The sequence below is a fragment of the Festucalex cinctus genome, chromosome 1 (assembly GCF_051991245.1).
Source record: "Festucalex cinctus isolate MCC-2025b chromosome 1, RoL_Fcin_1.0, whole genome shotgun sequence".
In the NCBI taxonomy this organism is placed as follows: Eukaryota; Metazoa; Chordata; class Actinopteri; order Syngnathiformes; family Syngnathidae; genus Festucalex; species Festucalex cinctus.
The window spans coordinates 11,378,329-11,397,488 of NC_135411.1; the positions used below are offsets into that span (position 1 = coordinate 11,378,329).

The following is a 19,160-nucleotide window of genomic DNA, read 5'->3' on the forward strand; positions in this document are numbered from 1 at the left end:
GAGAAAATTAAAACCTAAGTGTCATTAGGTTGGTTAAAAAAAAAAAAGAAAAGTTAAGCAGAAAGCAATCATGTACATTTGTTCAATTGCAAAAAGTCAATTTGTTTAATTTACTAAAAAAGCCAATTTTTTTTAAAATACTTGACATGTAACAATTTCCTCTAGCTAGCATGATTGAAAATGTGTACTGTGAAAGTTATACAACAGATCACAAATCAAACTTCATACACGTTTCAACACAATCAAAATTTATTTCACTGAGGTGTGTACAAAACTCAAGTTTATTTATTTTTTTTGCACAAGACTGGGTGGTATTTAATAGTGGAAACAAAATGAAACTTGCCATTCATGATTCATCCTAAACTTACCTTTTCCTTAATGTACAAGTATGTCAAGATTTGGTCACTTAAACATTTTATATTATTGTGTTGAGTACATGAGGGCAAAGTACACAGTGTACATTTTCCATAAGAGCAGGATGCTAAGACTGACTTTTTGGGCCCCTTGAAAATATTCACTTTAGGCATATATACCCTACATCTTTTCTGATTTGAACTACACAATTGTTAACATTTTTAAAGTATATGGAAAAAAAACACTTGGGTTATAATGTTACCACAAAGTGAGACTGACACATCCAAACCATATGTGACAAAATTTAAAATAAATAAAAAAAATAAAAAAAAAAACCCTACACATTACACATGTTAAACTGGAGGAACTTGAGTCTTATTTGATTTAAGATCTACTCAACATTCTGGAGCGTCGGGTATCTCAGGAACATCACCTAAAAAGAAGAAGAAAAAAAAAAACATGTTAAAAGAGTAGTGTTCATCCGCACGAGGTGCAAAGGGCAGTAAAGAGAACTCACCTAACCAACAATATCAGGGGACGAGAACCTTAAAAAGAATAAAATAGATATTTTTGTATTAGGCACAGTTCAGTTAAACAAGCGCCACCTCAACGTCATGCGAGGTCAAACTTGTCAGTGCAGTGAAGAATAATCATCGGATTCAGCTGAAACACGGACTCACATGCAACTCATCAGTCAAGGTTTGACCAAACAAAAACAAAATATTTAAAGACGACATTTTGTTCGTCTAGTGTCCAAATAGAGCGCTATGGCAGGTGGCGTCTTAAAATAAAAACCGGCGCTTAGCAATCTAAAATGAGCGGCACTTTACCCCAAGCTCAAGTTCATTTATCTAGGAACCCTTTTTTTACAATTCAATAATATAAATGTGCTGAAATAGACCACTCGAACTTAAGCTGCCATCTTGCTAGGAGTGGCATGAGAACCACGAGGTGGGCTGCCAAGGAAGGAAGCTCGCCAGCAACTCAACACGGAAATGAGTCATTAAACGCACCACCACAAGTACACAACGAACAATTAAACTCTATTTGAAAAAAAAAAAAAAAGGAACGGAGCAAAACTTTCACATACCATGTGAGAAGTGTTGAACAGTCGGTCAACATCACGGTCGACCACTCACGTCAACAAGCAAGGTAAAAAAAGAGAGCGCGGATGGAGTTACCTCTCCTTTTATGTGGTTATCAGCATCACGTGACTCTTGCTCCCGCCCCCAAACGGAACAATAAAGACTTCCGGGTGTGGACTGTCGTACTTCCGGCCAGTTAATAATAATAATAATAATAATAATAATAATAATAATAATAATAATAATAATAATAATAATAATAATAATAATAATAATAATAATAATAATAATAAATCGATCTACCCAATAAATCAGGCAATAAAATCACATTATTTTTTATTTCATCGAACTGACAATCAATAAAATCAGTTTTCCTTTCGACTTATCCTCCTCTTCACTCCATTAGGAAAACTTTATTTTTCTCCTAATGTGCCAACAAGTTTGTCATAATATTATTTTGCTATCTTCTTCCTGAACCAAGCTGCACAAGCACAAGCTGTAAGACAAAAGTCCACTGCCATAGAAGGAAAGAGTAGACCGCTTGAAATGATCATGATAGATTAAGCATTTAGATGTGCTTTAATTTAACCATCAGTTTTAATCAGTTTTTATTATATTTTAGGGCTGGGCAATATGGCCACAAAATAAAATCTCTACGTTTTTAGTCATTCTGGATGATTAAGTTTTTAGTAAATTTGATTTGAAGTAATAAACCCAACAAACATTTATTTAAAGGCTAGATTTATTAAACAACAAAATAAAAATAAATAAAATAAATCTTGGACAAGATATTCAGACAAAAATAATGTATTCTCATTTTGAATTAGTTTTAACGTAAACATAACTTTCATATATTGTATATAACTTGCCTAAATGCCACAATGTAGTTAGTAACCATTGTAAACATGTCTTGTAAACCACCCATTCAGCATTTCTGCCACAACAAAATTAGAACTCTGAATCACATTTGGATCAACAAGCCGAAATTGATTCAAATAAAACTCTTACCTTCCCTCAATTTGACAATTTAGCGAATTTTCAAATTGCCGATTTTTAAAATGATGAATTAACCAAAAATTGTTGCTATTTTAAAATAATGCATTAATTTGATTTATTGCCCAGTCCTAGTATATTTCCCATTTGAAAATTCCAATTTAATATTTTAATTCTTCTGTTTTATTATTATTTTTTAAATTGTCATCAATACTATTTCATAGATTTTGTTTGGTGATGTTTTGTTCCTTTTGTGAAAAAAAAAAAGATAACCTAAAATTGTCACTACTATTATTTTATTTAATGGAACTGAAACACTTGTGATTGACAAACAGAAATACAAAAAACTACTTCCTCAGTCATTTTTTTTTTGTCTTGTAAATCGTGAAATAAAAAAAATATCACTTTATTCTCATTGTTTTATTTATGTAATTATTTACTCATTATTATTTACTCATTATTTATTACTATTTACTCATTCTTTTATTTAAAAATAAATTCTCAGTCAGTTAAAGTGGGCTCAAAAGTGCTTTAATTTATTAAGCAGGAAACACAAGATGACTCCATTTTGGATTCGCTATGTGTTTGCTTTTATGCCAAAAGGACGCCACACTAGAATGTCTTTGTATAAACTGTACACAAAAAATAAGCAAAGGCACTATACATCATTTAAAATCACACCTTTACATTACAAAGTTGATGCCAAAAGTGCACACTTGTGCGACATGGTGTCAAATCCATAAAAACCAACACGCTTGGGGTGTTGGGACGTCACGGCACAGAGCAAGGAAGTGCCTTTCAAGTCTTTACACCCTTTTCTTGTGTTTCTCCATCTCTCTCTTTCTCTCATTTTTTTGTGCTTCTCTTGTTCCATCTTTAATGCAACATGCTTAAAACAGTCCTTTGGCCTTCTTTAAGTTGACCTGCTTCCACCCTGGCAGACGTTCGTATTCGTCCCGCTTCATCTCCAAAGCCTCCTGCAAAGAACACGCACATACGGCAGTTAATGAGAGTGCATGGCAAAGTGGGAATAATAACAGCAATTGTAATTCACAAAACATCCATCCATCAATTTTCTTAACTGCTGACTCCTCACAAGGGTCGCGGGGGGTGCTGGAGCCTATCCCAGCCAGCTTCGGGCAGTAGGCAGGGGACACCCTGAACTGGTTGCCAGCCAATCGCAGGGCACACAGAAACGAACAACCATCCAAACTCACAAGCACACCGAGGGACAATTCGGAGCGCCCAATTAACCTGCCATGCGTGTCTTTGGAATGTGGGAGGAGACCGGAGTACCCGGAGAAGACCGGCGCGGGCACGGAGAGAACACGCAAACTCCACCCAGGAAGGCCGAAGCCTGGACTCAATTTTGCGTCCTCACTACTGGGAGGTGGACGGGCTAACCACTAAGACACCGTGCTACAATTCACAAAACAAACGAAATGAAAACCATCCAGCCATTCATTTTTTAGAGTGGTGCTCATCCTCTTTCATTACATTACATAATTATTTATATATAATTATATAAATGTAAAATAGAACATAGAAATATGAACTAAATATGAAATAATGTACATGAAAATACTGTTAAATAATAAAATACATAAATACAAATAAAAACAATTTAAAATGCAGTATATAAAAATTAATATATATTAAACCAGTAAATATAAAATCATACGTATCTATATTCTAAGATATATTAAATTATATGAATTTTGTATTTTTTATTTTACATACATATTTAATTTACTCATATAGTGTGGGTAATTTGACTAAGATTATTTACATGCACACAGTGACTGTGATGACATTTTTTTTTAATGATGCATAAATTTGTCATCATTTTTAATGACATTTCAGTGTTCAAGAAAAGTGTGAGAATATTTGCGGTATGTGACATGCAAAAACATCTCTGTGGCTAATTGCTATTCATCATTCATGTGCTTCATTTGTCATGCGTCACTTCGTACACTGTAGCAGTGATGCATTCATTCATTAATTCATTCATTTCTCGGAGGAAAGTGGGCGTCAGGAAGAACAAGAGTGACACATGTTCGTTTTTAATCATACAGCATGGAAGAGGATAACGCGAAGAATGCTGGGAAATCCGTGGCTGCAGGCGACCATATTTCAAGGGTGCTCATCGTGCACAGAATGTGACTCGGCAGTTTGCTAGCTTGAAGGGTAATCTTACCTCAATGCACCTAGCACTTGCTCTGAAAAGTGACATATGATGAAAAAGTCAGTTTTTAATGTTTTTTGTGATGTGCTTATGCGACTCAAAATGCGTCTTTGAATGAACCTCACTGAATTCTACCAAATTCTGTCATCACAATCTGCCCTAGTTTACATAGTTTACATAGTTTACAAACTGAGTGTCTCCACCAATGACTTGGCTGGTAAGATTCTGCATTTTCAAGTGGACATTAAATGTTAACATTGATATTATGTGCAGAACATACTCAAATGTTCAGTGAAGTTGTTGACGTGGCATCGGCGTGTATTTATTTATGTATTTATTTTTTTATGTATCCGCCAAGGTTATTACAACTAATGAAAACTAAAAAAAAAAATGTTTTTTTTTTTTTTTTTAAATTGTTTTTGTCTTTGTTATCTTTGCGTACGAGTGTTCTGGGTTTATTTTAAAAGTATTTATTTCGATATTGCTATACGGCCGTACAGAAAATGGTAGGTAGGTCGAACAGTCGTATGGAAATTAGAGTTTATTTTTCTTTTTTTTTGGGTTCTTTTTTTTTTGAGAGCTCAGAATTGGAGTTTACTTTATTACACAATACTTTTCTTTTTTTTTTTTTGGCAATTTTTTTAATCAAGTTTGGCAGGGTTGTTGACAATTCTTCTCTGTGTTGTGCCAAATTGACAAGACCTTTGTTTTCAAGAAGGACTTTATGTGTGCTGTAATTCTTCATCCTTTGTATATTCTGACCCAATAACATTAATGACCTTATTATTAAAATATGAAAAAATGTATGATAATTCACCTTTAAAATGCAAAGAACTGGCCTGATATTTTGAAAGGGGAAGTCAACTCCCCAATTTTTATTTTTGATAAAAATATGTTCTACGCAGCCCCACTAGTCTAAAAATGGTATTCTGGTTGATAATGTGTTAGTGGAATATGAGTTAAGGCAGCAAAATCCAGCCGTTTTTATCCATCTCAGGTGGTGGCAATTTTGCCACTTGCTGTCGACTAAAAATGACATCACAGTTGCTCAGGTGTCGGGTAACAACCAATCACAGCACAGCTTCAGAAAACAGGTGAGCTGTGATTGGTCGTTGCCTGAGCCCTGAGCAGCTGCGATGTCATCTTCAGTCGACAGGAAGTGGCAAAATGGCCGCCCACTGAGATGGAGAAAAATGACTGAATTTTGCTTCGTAATTCATATTCCACAAATGTAATATTAATCAGAATGTCATGTTTAGACTAGTGTGGTCACATAATATATTATTGTCAAGAAATGTTTAAAGTTAACTTCCACTTCAACTATACGGGTTTCATTTATCATCAAAAGAAATGTCAACGCGCATCTCCCCAACCTCGAAGTCCCGGTCCGACAAGTAGATCTCCAGGCGTAGCGGGTCCACACCCTCCGGGAGCGGCCGGGCCCGCAGCTGGTCCAGCGGGAACGTGTTCCGACTGAGCCGGGCCAGCACGTCCTCCACCAGGATGATCTGGTTGCACACCTCTGCTTCCTGCAGCCACAAAAATTGACATTTATTTAACACTATAAAGCTTGAACCATGAAATATATGAGAGAAAATTCAGATTCTTTGAAAATACAGTATTTAATTTTTTTTTAAATCAACTTCCACATATGACTTTTGATTTGTGTCATATTTGATACATCCGGTCACAATGCTTTAGATTTGTACATTTATAACTGTCAAAAATATACATATCAAACATTTCCAAAAATCTGAAAGGACATTCCCCACTATTAATAAGTATAAGTGTCTCTCCTTTCTCAATTGGGGCCATCTTGCGAGGTCGCTGGAAAAGCCATCAGCTGGGTGATACTGCCCTCTAATGGATTATCCGGGCAATGCATGTGTCAGATCAGGGTTTTAATGCGAAAAAAAAAAAAAAAAAAGATCACAACTTGCATAACAATTTGCTTGTTGTGCATTATTCTGTCGCTTAGCAAATAACTTCTAACTTCGATAACGTTGATGAGCTCCCTACCCATGGCAACTTCCATCTTGGAATCGTCAATAATCTTTCTTGTAACAATGATGAACAAAGATGATATTTCATTAGGGAGATAAATTAACAATATGGTTCCCAACAATTACAATCGTTCAAGGAATAAAATAATCATAGTAAGGTTCTGTTAACATTTTTTTTTTTTTAATGAGTGCAATGCAAGATTTTTTTTTTTTCCCTGTTTGTACCCTTAAAGTTACCATCTGTAACAATTTGGCCAAAAATATCTTCAATAGCCTTTTTATTTGACCATTTATGATAGACGAACACCATAGCAGTTTACAATGGGCACTCCTGCAAACCTCTGGCCAATAGTTTTTAGACTGGATTCGGGTTCTAATTTCTGGTGACGTCATGTGCACATTGTGTATGTGAAGAAGGGTGTGTGCAGTTTCATATTTCTTCAACAGGGGGCAGTAGCGATTCAAAATTGAATTTTCTGGTTCAGTAGCTTTAAGTACGGCTATTTTTTTTTTACACTATATTCTTATTTGCTTATAATTCAATATATTTAAAAGATAACTGTCATCCGTTCGCTTGCTGTAGGGTCGGTGGGGTCTCACGTAGAGCGCCACTGAACGTCACATTACCCTCTCTGAGATCTCGGCGACGTCCTCCCGGTGCTCCCAGCTGGGGAACATGTTGGTGAAGGTGAGTGGCTCCAGTCCAGCGTGGATCAGGTAGGATTTCTGAGACTTCCTGTCACTCTTCTCTGCAAAAAAACAAAAAAAAAACAACAAAAAAACCCAGATTGTTGTTGAGAATTTGGGGGATAGTTCTTTAGTTTTTCCTCTGGTCTCTTGAGATCTCCCTAATCTGTTGGAATTTAGAGATTTCTGGGGTTGGTGTACGACTCTGGTTTTGTAACCATGTGGGTGGCAGGTGGTGTTGAGTTGGTGCTGGATTTCACTTTGATTCATCTTTCTTTCCTTTCCTTTGACCTTTCTTCTGGTCTCTTGACCTTCTGAACTTCACGACTCTGGCAAGGCTCTGAAGTATCCGGTTAAGGTGAAGGGTCATGTGATTTTTATTAGGTTTCAGCTGAAATAATGAGCATAAATTCACACAAATTCACACACATACACACGTACACAAATGCGCACATATACACATTAAAAAAATAAAATAAAATAGGGTTAAGGTTAGGAGATAAGCAATCAAGAGGAAACTGATAATTGAATTATTGTCCAATATGTATGTTTTTGTTAAATGCTGTAAGTGTCCCAAAGACATATTAATACGTTTTTGTTTTTTTTGTTTTTTTTTTAATGCTAGAGCATACAGAAGCCTTCATTCAGCCTCTCAACTGCAAAGAACGGTTGCAAAAATGGTAGTTATTACACAAACGGCCAGCAGGTGGCAGCAGAGTAAAGGAGATCAAGCAAGGCCATGTTGAAAAAAAGCTCAATTACTCACAATTCTAAACAGATTTGTGAAAATTAATTAAACTTAGCTATATTTTAATGCTAATTGCTGCAAAAAGGAAACATAGAAATATACTTTTTATTTCCTGATGAAAGACGAAACTTTAATCTTTCGTTTGATAGGTTCCATGTTTTTATAGCAATAGAACACAATATTTTGTGGGCCTTGCAAAATCAGTCAAAATCCAGTAAAACAGCCGGGAGCAAATGAGTTAATTGTATGTGTGTTTTTTTTTTGTTTTTTTTTGGTCTTGGTCTGCTATGGGGGTTTCTGTTTCATATGTTGTATGGTATGGTTGTAAGTAAGTAAGCAACTGTTAAAAAAAATAAATAAAATAAAATAATAATAATAATAATAATAATAATAATAATAAATTTAAAAAAAAAAAACTAAACAAAGCTAAGCTAAACTAAACTAAATGTTAAAAGTATGGGTGGGGGACAAGCTTAAGAAGTTCGGCTTTTGATTATAGTTACAACGTGGAATGAATTACCTTTGCAGTACTGTAGTACCGTCTCCATGGCGCACTTCCTGTCCACATCCCAGCGCATGCGAGCTGATCCAGTGCTCTCGCTGTCCTGAGGCCACCAGCCTTGCCACAGATAGACCTCATGAAAGTTGTCCACCAGGAACAACGCTGGAAAACCCGCACAGTCCAGTCTTTAGTCTACACCTGAATCAAAGAAAGAGAAATCCGGCGTTGACGAGCCTCACCGGGTTGCACTGCATTGTAGAGCTCTTCCTGCAGGAAGGGCAGCGAGCTGACAAGATCCGGAGCGCGGGACAGGTGGAAGAATTCTGTCGCCACAAACTCTCCCGAACTGCTGGTCAGTTGGAAGAGTCGCGGGGTGAAGTTGAATTTTCCAGGGTCTGAGAAAGAAATGAAGATTTCCTTGTTATGTTGTACCAATATTGTTGTTTGAACTACAGATTTTCGTGTGCAAGGTTCGGACTAACTGCGCACGTGTGTGGAGTTTTCTTTCTTTTGGTATTTCTGCTTGACTAGCACAGAGAGAAGAGGGCGTTTGTGCCATTCTGGGATGGAATGCAGCCGACTCCTGGCTAATCGAAGCGGCTCCCCACATTCTCTTGAAAATCAGGGTGGTCGAGGCATGCACAGAGCTTGTGTCCGTGTGTTTCTTAAGTCCAATTATGTCCAATTATTTTTTGTCCAAACCCCACATTTACTTCACATTTTCTCTTTTCTCATTTTCTCTCCCAATATTTTTGTCAAAACTTTTTGAAATTCCTGTACAGTCAAACCTCGGTTTTCGAACGCTTCTGTTCTCGACCAAATCGGTTTTTGACCAGAAAATTCGAGAATTTTATGTCTCAGAACTCGTCCCAAAAAAAATCGGCTCTGAACGGAAAAAAGCCGAGCGCACCTGAACGTGACTCACTCGCCGAGTGCAGAAAAGGCTACAAAGCTGTCTATTCCTTAAGTCTGATATGTTCAACTTTAACTGCGTAACTATGCCGAATCCTAATTTGCACAATTTGTAGTCTGTTCATTGGAAAGCGAGTTCACGTGACACAACTTACCCTCGCGTTCGTGCTTGTGGCCGCTTGAACAAAATGAGAATCAGTCTTCGCCAGCAGCGATAGCAGCAGGAAGTCCGGCGCTAGCGTGTGCGTCAATGACTGGTGGGTCCTGTTGTCCTTATTTCTTGTCTGTAACCTTCTTGCCAGAATCAGCTATAGCTTGTTCCTTCTAAAATGTTTGTTACGAATGTTTGGGCGGTGTTTCCTCGTCCGCACGTTATCACATAGCACTCGTAAGTTGATGTTGCGCTGCTAAGCCCGAAACCGGAAGTGTCACCATTTAGTTTCATAATAAGAGCGAATACCGGAAGTGATGTTCTAAATGGCACTAGCTTAAATTCAATACTTCTGTCCAAACCCCTTTCACTTGTCCCAATAATTTTGCCCAAACTCTACATTTTCTTCATGTTAAGTGTCCCAAGACTTTGGTCCAACCTCCACATTTTCTTCACTTTTTTACTTCCTGTTGGTGTCCCGTTACTTTTGTACAAGCCTCAAGTTGCACCCCCCGCCTTGCATCCCCGATCGGGCGTCCATGTGTTTTCTTAAGTTTTTAGCTTCCTGTTGGGGTCCCATTAGCTTTGCCCAAAACTCACTCGTTCTCCTTGATGCAGATGTCCTAATATTTTTGTTAAAACTCTTTGTAATTTTTGTGCAAATAGTGTTTTTCACTTCAGTTGGTGTCCCAATACTTTTGTCTACCCTTTTCACTTCCCATAGATATGCCAATATTTAGTCTCGACTCTTCATGGAAGCGATATTTACAGTATAGCATGTTCCAAAACATGCTATAGAGCTCGCCCTGTGTTGGTATGGGGTATGAAATATGACATTTTACGGGATTATAAACTCCAAACTACTCCTTTAGCCTAGGATAAAATCTCAAAGACAATATTTGGAGCTGTGTGAAACGGACATTTGACACCTTGGAGCATGCAGTCGTAGGCCTTCCTGTCCTTGTGTCCCAGAGCCTCCCAGAAGCCTGGCGGCTCCATGCCCTCTTCGCATTCATGAATGGTCACCTTACTGCTGCTGTGGAGTCCGGCTTCAAGAGGACACCTGAAGGGAGAAGTCTCATAAGTCTTTTCATATTATTTCATTAATCATCATATCGAACCTATTAATCATCTTTTTTTTTTTCCCCCGAATGTAACAGCTCTTATTACTGACATTGTAATTTATTGAATTTATATTTATATTTAAGTTTTATTTAATTAAATAGTTACCTGTTACCTTATTTACCTGTATGTACATTTTTATTTATCCAATGGAATTTGTATTTATAAAAATGAAGCTGTACTTATTTAATAGGATTTGAATTTATTTAATGATATTTGTAGTCTGTCAGTGGCACTTTTATTTATTTGGGGACATTTGTATTTATTTGATTGAATTTGAAAGTCATTAAATTATTTTTTTTGTAACTTACTTGTTTTACATACTGACATTATTAAAATATAAATAACATAATTTGGATTCATTTAAATTAATTTTCACTTATTTACTATTCATTTTGCATCTCTTTAGTGGCAGGCATTTTCACTTCTTTTATTGAATTGTCACTTAGCCTTTTCTTTATTCATTTATTTATTTAACTTATTTCTTCATGACTTCTTACAAATCTAACATTTTAGTTGCTATTATTTTATATTCATATTTATATTAAAAAATATATATATTTATTTAACGGCATTTGTATTATTTAAGTACAGTATGTTTATTGAATATTTTTTTTATTCAATGAAAATGGTGTTATAAACATATATATATATATATATATATATATATATATATAATATATATATATAGATATTATATATTTATTATACATATATATATATTATATTTATATATTATATTATATTAGAATTTTTATTTTTTATTTTAGTATTATTATTATTATTATTATTATTATTATTAATTCAATCTCTGGTGTAATAACCGTATTTATTGATTGATTGAATTATTTTTTATTTTATTATCTGTTCTCATTGCTGCTGGACATGTAAATTTCCCAGAGGGTGCCATCCCAAAGGGATCAATAAAGTCAAGTCTAAGTCTAAGTCTATAGCATTTTTATCTATTTCAGGACTTGTATAAAAAACAAACAAAAAAAACAAAACCTTACTGTTCTTTGATCTTGAGCGCCGCCGTGTTGCCCACACTGCAGGTGTGCGCCTGCGTCTTGCAGCCGTGCCACAGGTAGATGGCCGCCTTGTCGACGCTGAGCAGGATCATGGAGGCTCGGGAGCGCAGGCTGCTGCAGTGGCACGCCACTTCCAGCAGGTGGCCCTCTGCCGACACCTCGCCACGGACGCAGTACAGACGCCACTCGCCTAACAAAAACCGATGAATGCCACAAATCGAGAGAAGCATATCATGGACTGAAAATATTTTTTTTTTTTACTTTGGATGTTCTCCTCCTCTTCCTCCCGCTTTCCGGCGTGGACGATCATCCCGCCGTTGAAGCACTGCAGGAAACATGGAGGCTCTTTTCCCTGCTGTACTTGTACCTTGTGAGCACAAAAAGCACACTTTTACACAGAGATTAAGAAAAATTGCCGCATCACAGGCGTGAAATAGTGCTGTCACTATCGAATATTTTTTAGAATCGATTAATCGAGTAATCTGATTCATTTTAATTTTGTATTTTGTAATTTTAACGTAATTACAAAATATTTTTTTTCCTGATTACTGTTTATTAACTAGTGATTGTTGTTTATTTCTTACATCGTGTTCATATAGTGATAAAAAAAAAATTTCAATTTTCGCTCAATGTCACTCAAATTACCTATTTTCAAATGGTGATTACTAAAGAACAGAATAAGGTAGAAACATACTTTTTTTTTTTCTAATGAAAGAATGGAATGTGAACTTTCATTTGGTACCCACATTGCATGTGTAGTAAAAGCACACAATTTTCTGTTTACCTTGAAAGATGATTTAAAATGCTCAAAATAGTCTGGCACGGTGGGGGTTGTTTTTTTTGGATAACGTATGGCAGTAAAAGAGTTAAAATCGCTGTCGATTAATTTGATAAACGATATCTTGTCGATTAATCGATTAATTTTGACCAGCTCTAGTGTGAAGATTCACCTTATTTACGAGATGAAGCCAGAATACAGACAAAAGTCTTAAACAGAGATTCTGCAAGGCGGAGAGGTGTGGATATTTTTATGTCCCGATTACAAGCCCTATGAACTCTGCCTAGCAACATGTGACATGACCAGAAAAAAAAAAAATAAATTAATAATTAGAATAATATTATACTGATAATTAATTATGATTTATTTATTTATTTATTTATTTATTTATTTATATTATTTATACTTAATGTGATATTACTTTCTTAGAAATAGATCTGTAGGCCAATCACAAGCCCTGTGAACTCTACCTAGCAACAAGTGATGCAAAAAGGAAAAAAAAAATCTCTATTTCTACCTGAGCCCCTCTCTCCTCGTCCAGCTCAACCGTCATCAAGGCCGACGTTCCTTTCTCGCTAACAGTAGAGTGTCGGCCTTGCCAGAAGAAATAGCAACATTTCTCCCGGCCTGGTCCGGTGCTTCTCACCTCTGGGTTGTTTCTGCGTCCCACTGAAGCAAAAAAAAACCCGAGAAGTTCAAACCATCCGGTGTGTGCAAACAGAGTGAATGGCAGGACTTACCTGACGTGCTGACCATGTACTTCCATTTCACCACGTAGGCGTCGCCTTCGTGGAACTGGCCGATGCTCTGGCGCGGCAGGCGGCTGTAGTCGAACTCCAGGATGTGCCACACGTCCACCGAGACGGTGCTGATCTCCTGAGTCCTCATGTGGTCCTCGGCCTCCACCGAGCCGTAGCCGCGGCCCACGTTCACGCCGTCCAAGATGGTGGCGACGGGCGACTGGAGGAGCGGCAGCATCAGGCTGGCGTCGTACGGGCGGCACTCTCGCCCCGTGGACTTCTGGGAAATGAAACCAATGGTAAAAATAATTAGCATAAAAACCATCCTTTAGGCTTAAAGTGGTGGTGTGTCAACAAGTATTTGGTACAAACCTGTTGTTCTGGTAGCTGCTCGCTGCCTTCTGTCGGTGACAGTGGCGGCTTCACTTCGGACCAGTCCACAAACTTCTCCTTGAATAAGACGGTCTCGTTGTGCTCGGTCAGCCTGCCGAATATCGCCCATTCGGGACGGCCTTGGCCCTTCCTGTGGCAGGAGATTGTCACACCGATGACGAAGTATCATTCATGGTTTGGGCTGGGTTTTGGTTACGTTTTTGTTTTACTTTTGTTATGGTTCAGGTTTAGTTTGGGTTCTGTCATTATCCTCGTGTTTCTTTGAGTTCAGTCATGATCTGTGTTTTGCGTTGTTGTCCTTGTGTGCTCCCCCTAGTCTTGTCAAGCCTTGTCTTGTCCACCTGCTGCCCTTCCTCATGTGTCAACCAATCAGCATCCTCTGCCACTTGTGTCTTGCCCAGCTGTGTCTAATTGTGTCAATTAGTATGTGTGTATTTAGTTTCTTGTCTCCCCGCTATCCATTGTCGATTCAATATTATTTCCTCCTGACATGCTGCCGCATTTTTTTGCTCCACAGTTCCTCCCAAGTTTGCCTTGTTTTCGTTCTATTAAATCCGTCTTTGGCTTCACCTCTGCCTCCTTGCCCTGCTTCCCTGCTTGTCTGCATTTGGCTCCACCACCACACTGCTATCTTGACAGGAAGAAGTTGTTCAAGGTGAACCAGTTCCGCTTGGGTAGTTGGTAGGGACGTAACGATATCCAAATGTCAAGATACGATAATTATCACGATATTGTGGGAGGTTGGCAAGCTCGCGATAGCCTACTTTATAAATCACATTTAAAATAATCCACAAAGGCTCATGCATTATATTAATTACCAACGACTAAAACGGACATTTTTGCTATTAGTTTTATGGTTTTATGAACATAAAATGCAGTCTCAGTTAGTTTCCGTTTTTTAAAAAGCATTTTTCTTTATTTTATTTGTGTTAACGAAATTGTTTTTTGAATTTTAGTTTATCAACCGGTGTCAGTCCTGAATATTTCCCCTTTAATTTTATACCTACACAGTAGGGATGTCACGATAAGGGCAATATCGTGATATTGCGATATTAAAACTGCCACAATATCGTCGTCGACACGTTCACGATAATTAAAAGGAACACATTTGTTAAAAAAAAAGTCAGGTTGATTTCCATTTGTGCAGTTTTAGCACCCTCTAGTGGCTAGCTTATTAGTTCAACTTAATTTTCATTAGGGATGTTTTGGCCTTCTATGTTGAAGATCTATGCTAATTGTCGGATGAAGGGGAACCTAATTTTCTTGTGAAGCGATCAATGTGTGCTTGCATTACCAAGTAACTTCCTCAATATTGTTAATAGAGATTGGAGGTGGTTTATATGCATTGCTGTTATGTACAAAAGCACAATATTGTGCTTTTTTTTATTTTTTTTTTTAGTATGAGCTCTCTTTTTTTATAATATTGTGATCTTTTTTAAATATCACCAACGCCTCCACAAAATCGTGATAATTATCGTATCGTGACGTTCATATCGTGATAATATCGTATCGTGATGTTTGGATATCGTTACCCTACACAGTGGTATTAAATAATAATTCAATAATCTTTAATATTAAAAGTAACAATAAAAATACCACCAAATCTTCCGGGCGCTCGCATTTTTCTCAGCCCAGCATGCCCACTCGAAATGGTCACCGCTCGCCACTGTTATAGACAAAACATGATCTTCTTCCTATTGAAAATGGCTAACTGAGTCAAGTATCCCTTTAATATCACAATATCACAATATTGCAGTTATCGATACGTCCCTAGTAGTTGATATCTGTTGGCCAGTCTTTTATATGGCAGAAACCATTTAGTGCTTCGTTTTTGGATGACTCTGATCAGACAAGATTCAGTCAAGATAAAAGAGAAAGCAGACACTTTTGATACAATAATATCAAACTAAACCGTCAAGGCCCGCATCCAGTCTTTTGTCCATATTTTAGGGGTTGCTAAGCCTTGGACTTCATTACCATTATAGGTAAGTTTAACTTCATGGGATTTGTAGGATAGAATACACCACAGTTAATTGTACCAAATTATCAGATCCTAATGTTCAATGGTGGTGGTTTTGTAGTACCAAAACCACTGTCATGACTTGAGTCATGCAGGAATAATGTTTGGGTCTTGTCTCATGTCTGGGGTCACGCCTGGGTTAAGTTTGAGTAGAGTTCATGACCGTGCGCCAGAGTTCACGACCCGTTGCGTCGTGTCTGTTTTGGTATTGTTTTAACAGCATCCAGTTTCAACTAGTTTTAGGCTATATGATGTATGGACTATATGATGTCAAGGATCTTTTATGCTATATAATGTTTGTTGATGTCAGGAACTATCAGTAATTACGGAGTCAACAGCCAATCAGAGAATTCCATGTCAGTACTAGTACTCACATCATGTCTAGCCACAACCAATGAGATTGATTGACTGTCTATTTAACTCATTCACTCCCAGCCATTTTCACAGAAGCAATCCCGTTCGCTCCCGGCCGTTTTACTGGATTTTGACTGATTTTGCAAGGCCCACAGAATATTGTGTTCTATTGCTATAAAAGCGTGGAACCTATCAAAAGAAAGATTAAAGTCTCTTCTTTCATCAGGAAAAAAAAGTATCTTTCTATCTGTTTCCGTTTTGCAGCAATTAGCATTAGAAGAGAGCTAAGTTTCATCAGTTTTCACAAATCTATTTAAAATTGTAAGTAATTGAGTTTTTTTTCTAGATGGCCCTGGTTGATCTCCTTTGCTCTGCTGCCACCTGCTGGCCGTTTGTGTAATAACTACCATTTCTGCAACCGTTCTTTGCAGTTGAGAGGCTGCATCAAAGCCTTCTGTATGCTCTAGCATAAAAAAACAAAACAAACAAAAAAACGTATAAATACGTCTTTGGGACACTTAGAACATAAAAAAAAACTTATTACTTACAATTATGCTGATTTTGTAATTGTGGAGTGTTATGCTGCGTTCTCACCAAAAGCGAGGGACGGCGATTCGGCGGCGCGTTTGCATTGTAGTCAATGGAGTTCGCGCGCAACGGAACGAAAGTGCGTGGGGCGGCGCGGAGGACGCGTTTCGCGCGTTGGGACGCGGTACGCAGCAACGAAAATCCGCACATTCGCGACGAAAATCCGCACATTCGTCGAAGTTCAAAAAAATGAACTTTTTTCGCGTTTCGTCTCGCGGTAGCCAATCGGCTTCGAGTACGGGCCACGTCACACACAGCGTCATCTCTATTGTCACCCCGAGCGCAACAACACGGCCAGCCGTGACAGAATGATGATCAAGAAAGTGCTGGTAAGTCTGTTTACTTGCTTTTGAACTGTACCGAGTTAGCAGCAGTGCTTATTATTAACGCCAAAGCTATTTTTTATATGTTATTGGGAGCAAATGAGTTAAGGGTCTGAGAAATGTGTGTGTTCGCGGGATTATTGCTCACTGTTTCGCTGTGCTTCTCCACTGCCCAAGGAGGGCTTGGCGTGTCGTGATTCTCGATGCATTCTCGTTGTTTTTAGTTTAGTCAAGTTATGTGAATAAATAGTTAAAACCTTATTTGTGTCTGCACCTTGGAATCCAACCTCTCAGCCCACAACACACACCATGCCGGTGACAATTATCCATGACTTTGAAGCTGCAGTGTTAGGCACCTCGGTATGAGGGTGTTGCAGCTTCCGGGATCCAACGGGTTGATATCGCAACAGGTGTAGTCGAAGGTCCCGTTCCAGAGGTGCTTGGCCAGCTGAAAGGCAACCTTCCTCTGGGCCAGCGTCACCTCTTTGCCGTGCCACACGTACACCTCGCTGCCGAAGTCCAACACCAACACCTGGAGGGCAGACCATGAGCTTAAAAATGGGGCAAAGTAATGGTGTGCTGAAACTCGAGATGGACATTTTCCTGAAAAAAAAAAAAAAAGTTGTCCGTGGTGTTTTTGGCGCTGACCTCTTTGGATGACAGCAAAGAGCAGCGAGGGACCTTCCCCCATTCATCATCGTCGGGCATCAGTTTGTCATCGATCAGGCGAAAGATGCAGTTGGTCTCCACGATGGCGTTCTCAAAGCGGTCGTCCTCCTCAGGCGGACCGGCAGCTACTCACCCAGACAGGAAACGGGTCAAACCTTTTTAACCATTCGAAAATAAAACTTGAATTATGTCTTACGTTGGTAAGCACTCTGCCCCCCGAGGATGGTCCAAAACTCTTGTGAGTCTGGACTCTGCGCATGAGCGCCTTCCTCGATGGTCTGCACCTTGGTCGCCCTGCAGCCCAAGTCTTTCTTTGTCTGGATGAACATGGCCAGATCCATAGCCTACAAAAAAATCCATCCATAGATTTTCAGTATAGTGCTTGCAATGATGAATTATACGTCATAATTGGGGGTGACAGGCTATTAAAATTTTTAATTGCTTTTAATCACATGACTTCAATAATTAACTCGCGATTAATCGCAAATTTGATATCTGTTCTAAATGTACAATAAAATGTACAATAATTTTCCCCCCTAAGTTTTCATGCTCTTGTTAACATAAAAGTGGGGAAAAAATGTTAAACTAATAGAAATATGGCTTCATCTTTTAGTCATTGATACAGTAATTTCATAATAATTCACAAAATTGAGCTAAAATGAAAAAGATGTATTGTACTGTAAAAGAAAAACAATTGTGATATTGATTTGTGTTGGTCATTTTTCTGCCACTAATATTGCCATAATTGCATTTGTAAGAAGTTGGCGACAGCTCAGTGCATTTTTTGTCTAATCTTTAACATGAAGTAACTTGTAGGGGTGTGCCAAAAATTCGATTCATAAAAGAATCGAGATTCTCATTTATTAATTGAATCGAATCTATATTAATATCCAAAAATTTATTCTATTTAAATTAGAAATGAAGAAGAAGGGGAAAAGGCAGTTGTAGCCCACATGCTGTTTTTGTGGAAAAAGGCACTTACAATACAAAATTAATAAATGTAAAAAAAAAAAAAAAAAAAGACTTTATTGTCTCTATTTGTCATTTTGTCTTGCAAAGCAGACTGGAGTAGATCATGACAATGTTGTGCATATCTGTAAATTGAAGCAGAAAACATTTGTCAATCAAATAATTTTGAATCGAGAATTGAAAATCGATTCTGAATCGAATCGTAGACCCAAAAATCGTAATCGAATCGAATCGTGAGACAGTCAAAGATTCCCAGCCCTAGTAACTTGTGAAATTATGCACAGTTTTAAAACACAACTTGACCCCAGTCTCCACAAACATTTATTTTTTTTCCTTTTTTCTTTTCATTTTTCTTCTTTTCAATTATTTACAACATTTAGTACTGCTAAATTTTGACATGGACGTATCTGCTGAATTGTGAGAGGAATTCCCCCAGAACAGACATTCCAAGTAAGGAGCGGTCATTAATCCATCCATCCATTTTCTTGACCGCTTATTCCTCACAAGGGTCGCGGGGGCTGCTGGCGCCTATCTCAGCTGGCTCTGGGCAGTAGGC

The 19,160-nt window shown here is 37.8% G+C and overlaps 1 protein-coding gene and 1 long non-coding RNA gene across 5 annotated transcripts in view; both read right to left on the reverse strand.

Moving 5' to 3' along the window:
- Window positions 1-227: 227 nt before the first annotated feature.
- On the reverse strand, window positions 228-1,562 carry LOC144015339 (uncharacterized). Its single transcript, XR_013282701.1, has 3 exons — window positions 1,445-1,562; window positions 872-899; window positions 228-787 (listed from the first exon to the last, which is right to left on the reverse strand). It is a non-coding gene; the product is annotated as an uncharacterized LOC144015339 (long non-coding RNA).
- A 1,385-nt stretch (window positions 1,563-2,947) lies between these two features.
- Window positions 2,948-19,160, reverse strand: part of svilb (supervillin b) — a 46,748-nt gene continuing 30,535 nt past the window's right edge. For 3 of the 4 annotated variants that reach the window (XM_077516185.1, XM_077516157.1, XM_077516175.1), the window contains 14 exons: window positions 17,832-17,979; window positions 17,615-17,760; window positions 17,323-17,498; window positions 13,661-13,811; window positions 13,289-13,568; window positions 13,066-13,217; window positions 12,032-12,137; window positions 11,753-11,960; window positions 10,550-10,683; window positions 8,797-8,952; window positions 8,576-8,719; window positions 7,248-7,369; window positions 5,991-6,146; window positions 2,948-3,409 (listed from right to left, as the gene is read on the reverse strand). In XM_077516185.1, the coding sequence (XP_077372311.1) occupies window positions 3,323-3,409; window positions 5,991-6,146; window positions 7,248-7,369; window positions 8,576-8,719; window positions 8,797-8,952; window positions 10,550-10,683; window positions 11,753-11,960; window positions 12,032-12,137; window positions 13,066-13,217; window positions 13,289-13,568; window positions 13,661-13,811; window positions 17,323-17,498; window positions 17,615-17,760; window positions 17,832-17,979 (2,166 nt within the window). In that variant the 3' untranslated portion in view covers window positions 2,948-3,322. Of the gene's footprint in view, window positions 3,410-4,629; window positions 4,652-5,990; window positions 6,147-7,247; window positions 7,370-8,575; window positions 8,720-8,796; window positions 8,953-10,549; window positions 10,684-11,752; window positions 11,961-12,031; window positions 12,138-13,065; window positions 13,218-13,288; window positions 13,569-13,660; window positions 13,812-17,322; window positions 17,499-17,614; window positions 17,761-17,831; window positions 17,980-19,160 lie in introns of all 4 variants that reach the window. The other variant, XM_077516165.1, reaches the window with a different exon arrangement.